Source organism: Coffea arabica, chromosome 3c (assembly GCF_036785885.1).
Source record: "Coffea arabica cultivar ET-39 chromosome 3c, Coffea Arabica ET-39 HiFi, whole genome shotgun sequence".
Taxonomy (NCBI): Eukaryota; Viridiplantae; Streptophyta; class Magnoliopsida; order Gentianales; family Rubiaceae; genus Coffea; species Coffea arabica.
The window spans coordinates 11641636-11653381 of NC_092314.1; the positions used below are offsets into that span (position 1 = coordinate 11641636).

The window sequence follows — 11746 nt, forward strand, 5'->3', positions numbered from 1 at the left end:
AGATATTTTACCACGATGTCATCTTTCCTATCATATCCCTACAATCTCATTCTTTCTTCTCCTCTCTCTTCATCCAATCTTGTAGTAATTTACCTTTATTTTTCGACTTTTCTCACCACTCTTTAACTTTTTGCTATTCTCTTTCTCTCATTTATAGCTAACCTCTAACTTTCTATTTTTGTCACCCAATTTTCTATTCTTTTCCCTTCACCATTCTCTCAAACCCTATAAATTCATAATTTGTTTTTTAGGCTAGTAGTACTTTGTTTTCTATTTAATAATTTCATAATTCAGGATTCACAAATGGTACTATTATTGATATTTTAAATCTATGACCAGTGAATATTATTTTCTTTTTGTTTTCTATATAATTTGCCCTTTTACTTAGGATTACTGAGTTGAAGAGTAAAATATTGTTATTTACTTTTTTACTTTTTAGTAAGGTTGGTGGTTTTCCTTTTTATTTACCCTCACATTAATAGATTTCAAATCAAATTCCTATATAAGTGAGCCACTTCTTACTTTTAAATTCAAAAGACATGAAAAAATATATAACAATTAAAAAATTTAAAATTCTATAAAAAAAATAATGAGGAGTTATAAGTATTCTAATTTAATCATCCAAAAAACCCTCCCTACAATACCTATAGATATAGATTTTTATAGTAAAATGTGTTTTACCCTATTTCCCAGGTTAGACAAATTGCATTCCCTATTCCTTATTTTCTTTGTAAGGTAGTTATCTTAATTATTTATTTAAATCAAAGCCCAAGAAATGGAGCACAAACCCAAATTGCAGTCTCACATTTGACTCATTCCCTCTCCATATCTCTACAATTCAGTGCCTGTTCCTCATTCTCTCTAGAAGGAAGTTGAAAGAGATGGTAAATTGCAGTTTTGTGTGAAATTATGTTGTTATCTCTTATTATTGGGTTGGAGGAGTTTTAATTGGAATGGAATTGTTAATTGGAGGAGTATTAATTGGAGTGAGAAGGTGGGTGAGGGCAAGAGTGTTAGTTGGAGTGGTATTCTTATTTGATGAACACGTGGACATGATGTATTTTACAAAATAAATTAAATGAAAAATGCTAGAAAAATAGAATTGAGAGTGGGAAGCTGTGTGGAAGCTTGTTGCTAAAAACGACTTCTCAAATTTATATAGATATAGATTCCAATATATGCATAGGCGAATTTCTTGCAATATTGTCAAAATTAAAAATCGTCACAAAATTGTGCTGCTTGAGGGGGGTTTCTAAATGAGGAGTCGCCGCAAATCAGACGTGAGGCTTCCAGTAAAAATGCTTTTAATTTTTATTTATTTTGGGTTGCTTTAGTTTTCTTTTTTATTTTTATTTTTACATTTTTTGCAAAAGCTTATGAGCAGCGAAGCTTTTTCTTTTTTTCAAAAACTTTAGTTTTATTTTTTGTTCGCTTTTTTGCAAAAGCTTCGCCGCTCATTTCATGAGGGGTGAAGGTTTTTCTATTTTCTCATGACATCAACGGCGATACATTTCTTTTTTTTTTTTAATAAAACTAACTAGCGAGGAAACTTTTTTTTCATAAAGCGTAAGCTTTTTTTTAATTATGATTTAGGGTTTAATGTTTTACCTAACATGAAATGCTGATTTCCAAGTCGTCACAGTATAACCCTTAATATAAACATAAACCCTTTAACCCTAATTTTAAAATCAAAATCCCTAAACCGTATTACTAAAATCCTATTATAAACCATAATTGTCAAAAATTTAATATACGAAATTATTTTGATTTTATAAATTTAGTAAATAATCAAGTATGCTATTAAAATACTAATAAAATTTGCCTAAGTCATATTTTTGAAATCTTTTAATGTTAATGTTAATTTAAATAATGATAAATAATGCAGAATTGAACAATATTTATAGGATGTAATAATTAGCATATGAACTTAAATGATAATAAAACAAGAGGTTCGATAAGAAAAATCCGAAAAATCTAAATATCACCCATCAACGCACCTCTTGACCTTATCATGTGAAGTGGTTGAACAGCCATATTTCCAATGAATCCTTCCGTGTGGTAGATTTCGTTCTAATCGGAGTAGTGCTACTTTGACTGGAAATTGTTTTTGGACTAAATTAGTACCTTTGATTTTGTAGATCTGGTGGATAACTAATGTTGCAAATTCAAATTGCGGCGTTATTTTTTTAAAAAAAATTAGGGCCTCGCCGTCACTTTTTTTATAAAAAATAAAAAAAAATTAATAAGTTGTGGAACTACGACCATTGGTTATGTGATTGACGGTGGGAAAACTATCACTGCAATTGAGATTTGCGGTTTTACTTTAAAAAAAAAAGCATAATCACTTTTTAAAAAAAAATTGTAATTTCACTTTAAAAAATATTATTTTGGCGACAATTGGAAAAAAAAAACTAACGCTGCAAATTTGATTTGTGGCGTTAACAAAAAAATAAAAGTGGCTATGGTAAATGCTGATGAGTGGTGAAAACTTGCAAAAAAGAAAAAAAAAAAAAGAAACTATAGCCAGCCAATATATTTAGGCAAAATGAATGAATGAGCGGCAAAGCTTATGCAAAAAAAAAAAAAAAACTAAAGCAATCAAAATAAAATGAAAATTAAAAGTATTTTTATTGGAAGCCTCATTTCGGAAATGTGGCGACCCCTAAATCAGCAACCCCTCCCAAACTGCATCGATTTTATGACAATTTTTTATTTTAGCAATATTCTGAGAAATTCGCCTATATATATATGTATATATGTGTGTGTGTGTGTGTGTATATATATATATATATCTCTCTCCAAGTGTGATATAAGTAACTTGTTTTTCTAAGGCTTCCTGTCTTGGCAGAGGTTGAGTTTAGGGCCATTGGAATTTGGATCCTTTCGTGGTTCCGTACAATTTTGTTTGGATTGAGCATTATTTCGCCAATTTTATTTGCTTACATCATCATTACAATTTCCAATACACCTTTTTATCTTCCTAATTACCTTTTTATCTCACATACATCACGTCACAAAAAGTGCTACAGTAAAAATATTCCAAATAACTTACAATCCAAACAATAGTAATTCTAGATACGACATGAAAATACAATTTGAACCTAGTATGAATTTAGCAGGTGTAAATTTATTCTTCATGTTTGAGTTAAAATCAAGTTAGAGCCGAGTAACTTGCCAAGCAAATAGGTCCAAATCAGGTCAACTATATGTTGACTCATTTGATCCATTTAATGTGTAAATTTATAATTAATAAATAAATTGGGGGCATAAAGTAAAAAAAAAAAAGAAAACTAACCAAGGCTATCAATTAGTATTATGAGAATGTAATCAAGAACATTAAGTGAAAACAAAAGATTTTATTTGTGAAAGTGTCACAGTTTTATTTTTGTTCTTTTTTTTTTTTTTACAAAAAAGGAAAACCAAAAAGTTACTACAAGCAATATATACAAAATCTAGGATTGGGTTACAATTTTGTATATTTTTATGGAAACTCTATCATACAAATGCCCACCATACTACGTGAGAAGCCACAAAAATTTAAGCATGCAAGTAATTCAAGTCGAGTTCGAGTAACCTGTAAAATTAACAAACTATATGCGGATCAAGGGAGTTGACCCATTTAATTTTTCGGGTCACGTTCGAGTTGACTTGCGATTTAGGATACTTGAGTCTCAACTTGACCAGCCAACCCATGACTCGACCTAATTGTCATCCCTATATATTTTCTACAAAAGAAAATGAAAATCATCACCCTTATGTCCCTCTTTCCTTTACCTTCACGACCAAATTATCAAATTTTCGGCTTATTTTTTTAATTTTTTTTATAAATTAAAGGTTTTAAACTCAGGATCTCTCATTTATAATTTCTTCAACCTTAACACTCAATCCAACCTCCCCCGCCTATTTCTCTTTCCCCTTCTCCCCATTCTTTACCCAATACCCTCCTTGAAGTCTTGGTCTTCAGTTACCTTCGCAACTACAAACGGTTGGTGTTTGCTAACCCCGCTCCCATCCCCCTCTCCTTGTGCCCCTCCACCTTCATCCCTCCTCTCCATCTTCGTTAATATACTTGGGTAATTTGCTTCTTTTGCTCTCCTTTTTTTTATTTTAGTGATTTTATGGACTGATAAAATTGGATAGACTTGTGTTATCTGTATATAGTTTAGTCGCATAATCATTGTTGCTCTGTTAATCTTTTTTTTTTCCGTTAAATTGGCAACATTCTTTGTAGCATCGAGTCGTGTTGAAGAGTCTATTGCACCAAAGTTTGGACCTGGGAATGAGAGGCTTGAGGCAGTTGGCATGGAAAGGCTTCAAGGGTGAATGCAAGTGAGACGGTTTTGGGCCATAACACAACATAAGGGCTCAATTGTGTCTTGGGCTCCAAATTTTCAATGAGGAAGCCCTGGCTCGTGGTCAAAAAAGGACAATGAGTCCAGCCATTTTAGCATTTTCTTACACTTACATATTTTTATAAATGTAGAATTATTAAAAAGTAAATAATATTGAAATTTATATTTGAGTTTTGTTGTGAAAGTTGGCATATTCATTATTTTGGTTTTGTCTTTAAGATTGTTACATCCATTAATATGTGTCAATTTTTTCAACTATTGCCTACAACAATTGCATGCTATCTTTATTGCGGAATATATTTAGCATTTTGGGGAAAATTTTTTCCTTTGATAAAGTGCTTTAATAACTAAAAATGTTTCGAGTATAACAAAAAATGTTTAGTATGTTGATTAGGTGTTTTAAACTTTAATAAGTGGGATAAGCTAGTATTTAGTTTCAATCCTACATTGTAAAACTTTTCTTTGCCGTTTTATCTCCACACTTTTTCATACTAAATCCATAGTATTTGTTAGACATAGGTAACCTTAGCTTTTAAATATTAAATCAAAACTTTTTATAACAATTTCTTTTCTAAAGAAAAAAATTCACTCCCCAATCTTTATGTAAGTTTTATCTACAAATTCCCTTTTCTTGCTTTTTTTTTTAAAACCTTTTTTTACCACTTACACATAATCAAAAGCTGAATATCAGTATGAAATAAATATGAATGCATATTCCACCTTGAAAAATGCTTAGATTTTGATTTTATGAGATTGAAATATGTAGATATTGCTATTTACATCGCTTTTAGTAATTGAAAATTCTTCAACTGCTAAATTAATTTTTAGATTATAAATAATAAAATAATATTTTTATGCAGTTGTCAAATATTTGAAGATATTATCTATCAAAAGTGCAAACATTAACCTTGTTGAATCAAAATTTCCTTATATAAGAGAGAAACCTAAAGTTTCTGAACCTTCTGGTCATTTGGTTCTTCCTATTGCCTTTGGTCCAGTGAGCTCTCTGTTTTCCTGCTTTTTCTTATTTTGTAAAGCACTAATTGACTTAGGTTATGTTTGACGCTTTTATTTGCGTGCTTGAGGAATCAGATTTACTGGGACAATTTTTTACTTCTTTGTTTTCTCCTTTTTTTTTGTGAACTAGCAAAATAGTTTTCTTTTGGTACTTCCTTGTGCTTGATTTCTGCCAAATTACTCTATAAGTTGATCCTTTTATTTAATTTTTTTTTTTTGGGGAAAGTGAGTTGATCGTTTTATGATTTTGAGACTACTGTGCAGGAATTGCAGCCACTGCAACCCACTTTCTTTGCCTGGTTTTTGCCATTTAAGAGCCTCTATCTCTCTGGTGAAATTTTTTCTATAATTTTTTTTGAACTGAAAATTACTTTGCCAAGATATATTTTGCACTGGGCTGTATGGATGAGAGAAAGAAAAGTCGGATATCTATCGATCTGGCAGCGGTAACTGCAAACTGTCAGCCTGGCCGCCAATAAGCCCAAAATTGTTTTTTAAAACTCTGCCGGGCAACCCGGCAGCTGGCAGACTTCTGCAAAAAACTGCCAGTCCAATTTAAAAAAAAAAATTCCAAATATTGAAAAAAAAAGAATCGGAGTGGGCTGTCAATATCCGCACATAAGCAACAAATTCAAGCACCCCTTTATCTAAGCTCAATCAAGCAGAAATCAGAGGTTCTTTTCTCAGGTTCCCTGATTGATGTCTCACCCCAAATTTAGCTTCAAACCAATGAGATTTTCCATTAAGAGGAAACGACATCTTATTAGCAAGACCCTATGTTTATTCATGTTCACTTAATCATTTTCCCCACAAAAACGTTACCCTACACCACTTTTAAACGAAAAGCACTGCATGCACAATGTTCATGGACTTTGATGCCTCTACATATCCTACAATGTACATCCTCAGTCAACGCATGTAACCCCTAGCACACTCCTTGTACAACTTCAACAAGACGCCGAATCCACCTTCATCTGTATTTTTTGGGAACCAGTCCACTTTACCAAGCTCTGTGGCATGTTCAAATTTTTTAAAGTCGTATGGCTCCAGTTTACAACCTGATCCCTCACAGACAATTCATCAAGCGGTTTCCGTGCCCCATTCAGGTAAAGCTACTCAAAACTCGAGCATTTGTTCAATGGTAAATGACCCCACCAATTGGTAGATGTGAATCGATCCTAATCTTGGAGAATGGAGGAAGCTTAAAGACGCAGTCTACACTTGGCGCCTTATTAGAGAAGGCGTGAATTGAAACAGGTGTTAATAGTTAGCTTTTGTCAGGAGCCCATTACTAATTTTATGTGTCCTGATTTGGGAGGGGGCATTAGTGATTAAAGCCACAAATTTGTGATTAAAATTTCCAAAAATTTCCAAAAAAAAAAAAAAAAAGAATCGGAATGGGCTGTCAATATCCGCACATCGCACTGCCAAATTTCAACGTTTGGAATTTTTTTTTTTAATTGGACTGAGCGCGGCAGCTAGCTTTTTGCAGAAGTCTACTGTCAGCCAGGCAGCCAGCAGACTTATAAAAAACAAATTTTTTTTTGTTAGCCCGGCAGTAGTGTCAGAGTTTTAAAAAAAATTTTGGGCTTTTTGGCTGCTGGGCTAACATAGTTTTACAGTTACCCCTTGTCAGACCGATAGATGTTCAACTTTTCTTTTTTTTATCCATATTCTGAGTAATTAGCCACCTGTAAGCGGGCAAACGCACTACCTTATCTGCACAAATAACGTGCTCGAGTATTCGTTAATTACATCATTTTTTGTGTAATTTCTACAAGATCTGATGCTAAATCTTGTGGAGAAAATCGGATATTGGATTTTGCAACTTCTAGTTGCTATTATTAGGCTTTGTTTTGTGTGTCTTCCAAATTGATTTAAATGGGTTATTGGGTGTGCCAAGGCAGAGTGGGTGTTAGATAGGAGTGGAGCCTTGAATGAGTTCGAGCTGCTCGATAGAAGTGACGAGTCGACCTCAATCCTAGTTATGAGATACTCGAAAGTTTGGCAAACTCTATCTAGTATCTCATTAAAAAAATAAAAAAGTTATATATAATATATATGAAATTACTAATATAGGTAAGCAACTTATGAAATTTATAATGAACCATTCTACCACCTTTATTTATTTGTGTGGGCGAAGCTAGGATTTCATAAATCATAATTCTTATTTCTTGTTTTTTAGAGAACTTAATTTGAAAACATTAAGAAGGAAAAGATCTAATTTAACGAAGGTTTTCGAGCTCATTTTTTGAGCTTAAGTCGAGTACTTTGAGGTTGAACTTGAGTTTTTTTTCAACTACATCAAGCCGAGTTCAAGTTTGAAATTAGGGAATTGTTCGAACTCAAGTAGTTCCCATAACCTTCGAGTTTGAGCTCGGCTCGACTCAACAGCATCCGTAGTTGGGTGATTAATTTATTTGGGGACTGTTCCAGATTTTAATTGTGATCTAAAGTTTTTATTCAAGGTTTCAATTGTGACCACATTGTTTTTGGACACTGTTCTTTGGGTCCAGCGACTGCAATACCACTTCCACCCCGCAGTTTTTCTTTTTTTTTTTTTAAGAGTACCGGTGGTTTTCCTTGGCTAACTGGCTATCAAAAATGAAGAATATTCAACCTTCACAATTGAATGCGAAGGTTGGAACCTCCTACAAAGTGGTGACACATGACATGAAGTAGGATAAAATATGTCAACAGAAGTTAATTCAATTGATAAAAAATGAATTATGTGTTCAAATACTGTTACTCATGTGATGGTCGTGTTGACAGACAATTTGTAAAAATTTCTATAAATAAACTATAAAATCTATAATTACAGAGGCATGTTCAAAGTTCAAACCCAGAATAGCAAAAGAAGTAAGGTAAAATATACTAGTACCGCCTCGTCACCAAACGGTCAATAAATAAGAGTCTATAGAGTCTAAATTGCTAGGTGAGTTGACTCCAATAGTATTACGTCTCTGCTCCTCCACTGGTTTTGCTCGTGTCTGGTTTTTGTCTGCAAAATCAAAAAATGGCATCGTCAGCAGTAGAAGAAGTGAGAGTGCCAAGAATCAAGCTGGGCTCACAAGGTTTCGAAGTTTCAGCGCAAGGGCTCGGGTGCATGGGCATGTCAGCCTTCTATGGGCCACCCAAGCCCGAGCCCGACATGATCAATCTTATCCACTATGCTGCTAGCAGAGGTATCACTCATCTTGACACCTCCGATGTCTATGGACCCCATACTAATGAATTACTTCTGGGCAAGGTACTACTACTATTTATCATCTTGAGTACGGTTTTCAACTTGTACAATGATCATGATTCTCCGTCAATCGGGCCTTTAGAATCGGGTTTTGCTTAGTCCAAGATCAATTATATTAATCATGTTTGGGTCTTGGATTTAGCGGTGACTGAAAGGAGTTGTAGTTAGAAAATTCTTTCACTTAAAAAAAAAATCATGCTTGAGTCTGAGTTTAATCTGTTTAGATTTAAAATATCTTGGTTTAAGCTCAATCCTTTGATACATTACATTTTGGGCTTAAAACGGGCTTGGACAGTTAAAAATTTTAAACTTTTTTTTAAATTTTTAATGAGTAATATTTTATTACAGATATGAGCTTTTAATTAAAAAAAATAAAGTTTTAAGTAGTTAATGAAAAATTTAATTTTATTGTTATCACAAACTTGTTAAATTATAGCACTGATTTGACAAAAGTGAATGATATAAAGGCAAGTGATAAATTCACAGCTCAAATTTTACGTCCACAGCTATTTTTGTCAAAATACCAATAATACCCTACTCCAAGTCAAATATGAATAAATCATCAAATTTTGATGGGCCCCTGCCACATTCCTTCATCATCTCCACCTCTATCCAGTGTTGTTGGATTTGGATCGAACTAGTCGATCCAATCATGAATCCATCTTCTTTTTGAATTAGTTAATAGTATAAAATTGCTGTGATAAAAAGTTAGTTAAAATTGTTAAAAATCGATTAAATCAATGATTCGATTCAACTGTTTGACTCACTTCTCAAATTTTTTTTTCAAACATAATTTAAATTACATAAATTATAAAACTTTTATTTATTAATAAAAAAAAAATGCTGTATGAACACCAAAATCACTCACACCCCTAAGCAATGTCTAAAACTTTCCTTGACTTTTTATTGGCGTTCTATGTTTGTTAATGGCACGGCACCACTTGACTTTTAGAGTTTGTAGAAAGACAAGAATACGCCTACATGGTATATATCCTGTGTTGAATTCGAGAGAGGAATTTCTGGATGTAATTGCCAATTACCATCTAGCTCAAAAATGCAAAGAGTGGAAAAGGTCAGATTCCTTAGGTCTATGAGAGATTATTATAAATAGGTATGATTATTGTGCAAGGAAACGCAAATAAAAGAAACTTCCAATTTTCGTGAGTTTCAGAGGATATATAGTTTTGATTACATTATGTACCTTAATCATTGGAAATATGACTACAGCATATATTTAACTTTTTGCAACTTCTACAACGTCTCACAAAGAATAGGAAAATTTAACCATTGTGGTTTAAGTTTGTTTCTCGTAAAAAACATAGTCAAAGTTCTACACTTTTGGATGATTAATGTTGTGAAAGAGTGAGTATAGGCTTTGAAGGGAGGGATACGAGAGAAAGTGGAGCTAGCAACAAAATTTGGGGTCAAAATTGAGGATGGAAAGCGGGAGATTCGAGGTGATCCAGCCTATGTTAGGGCTGCTTGTGAGGCTAGCTTGAAACGACTTGGTGTTGACTGCATTGATCTCTACTATCAGCATCGCATCGATACAAGTCTGCCTGTCGAAATCACGGTTCGCTCTACTTTCCTTCTGTGTTTTTATCTTTCTTTTATGCTTGATGAAGTGTAATAACTAGTTCATCAATGTTATGAATGAGTTAAGCAGCACAAAGTTGTGGAATAAGGAGTTTTTTACATCTTTGGATGTGTTGCACTAAATACGGTAAAAATTTGATAGAACATTGTTGCCTAATGATGCATGGCAACAGATTAAAATGCAAATATCTATTTATTGAATTGGTTTACACAAATCACACTGTCTTTTCTCTAGGAACATGCTTTGATATATGAGAGAAGCCAATTCAAGTATGACAAAATGCTTGTTCTAATATGTTCTGCAGTGCTACAGCATGCCAGAAGACACCAATTACTTCACAAACCTATTTGAACTCAGGCTCATTCATTTGAGATCCCTAAAATTTGTCCATTTACCATGAATTGAAGCTTTGGGCTTTTAAATCTCCTTTCTGATTCCAATAGCAGAATTTGCCAAGGTTTCGAACAGAGAATATGGAGCATAACAAGAACCTGTACGAGCGTGTCAATGTCATCGCTTCAAAGAAGGGTTGTACCCCATCACAGCTAGCATTGGCCTGGGTGCATCATCAGGGAAACGATGTTTGCCCCATTCCTGGCACCACCAAGATTGAAAACCTCAATCAGAATATAGGAGCTTTGTCTGTAAAACTGTCTGCGGAAGATATGGCTGAACTGGAATCCATTGCTTCAGCTGGAATAAAGGGTGATAGACTTCCCCCTGGCTTCGACAGTTGGAAAACCTCTGATACTCCACCTCTGTCAACGTGGGAGGCCACATGAATACTGCCTCTGAATAATGCATTTTCACTGTTGTTGAGGGCTGAGTGAATTGTAACTGTTCCAATAAACTGCAACCTAATTGATGGTATTGTGTTGAGGGTTGATTCATTTTACAGCTATCTTATACGAAGTTAAAAACTTGAGGTTGTAATAGATAAAAATCTGGTCATGTAAACAAATTGCTGGCTGGTCTTGTGGCAGGACAAGCCAACAGTACTTTTGCTGCTGTTTTAATAAGATGTTTGTCTGAATAATCTAAAGGGTTATGTTATTTAGACTATATAACGGCAGAAATGATGCCTCATACCTGTTTGAAACCTATAAATTGCTGAATGGTGTATTTTTAAATGTTGTCTGTTGTCTTCCCTTTAGAATTTTAAAAGACAAAAAGTGTCACCAATAAAAATACATACCTGAGATGTAAATACTATAGGTTGCTTCTTTAGAATTTTTTTTTCTAAAAAAATCATGTTCATATATTTTTTTTAAATTGCCTTCCAGATTGGAGAAAGTTTTTAATTAATGGCCAAGTAATTAAATCCATAAAGTACACTAGGAAAAAGGTACATGAAGCTAGAAAGCATTAACATACATTTGTCAAAACTCATTTAATAATTTAACCTGCAGTATCTCGAGAAGAGAAGCACACCTCGTCAAGTAATTGTCATTTTAATGCATCAAAATTAAGTTCTTTAGGTGAATGATCAGAAAAACCATGCAGAAAAATGCTCTAAATTACTTTTATTACCAT

At 33.4% G+C, this 11746-nt stretch overlaps 1 protein-coding gene across 2 annotated transcripts; it reads left to right on the forward strand.

Annotated features, from left to right (window-relative positions):
- The first annotated feature begins 8123 nt into the window (after positions 1 to 8123).
- Positions 8124 to 11249, forward strand: LOC113734646 (probable aldo-keto reductase 2). 2 transcript variants are annotated; one of them, XM_027261263.2, is made up of 3 exons: positions 8124 to 8619; positions 9989 to 10189; positions 10657 to 11249. In XM_027261263.2, exons 1-3 carry the CDS (start codon positions 8386 to 8388, stop codon positions 10993 to 10995), a joined length of 774 nt encoding a protein of 257 aa, XP_027117064.1. In that variant the 5' UTR covers positions 8124 to 8385; the 3' UTR covers positions 10996 to 11249. The 2 variants fall into 2 exon arrangements, with proteins under 2 accessions (XP_027117064.1, XP_027117065.1); XM_027261264.2 differs by having other exon boundaries at positions 8155 to 8619; positions 10660 to 11249.
- The last annotated feature ends 497 nt before the right edge of the window (positions 11250 to 11746 follow it).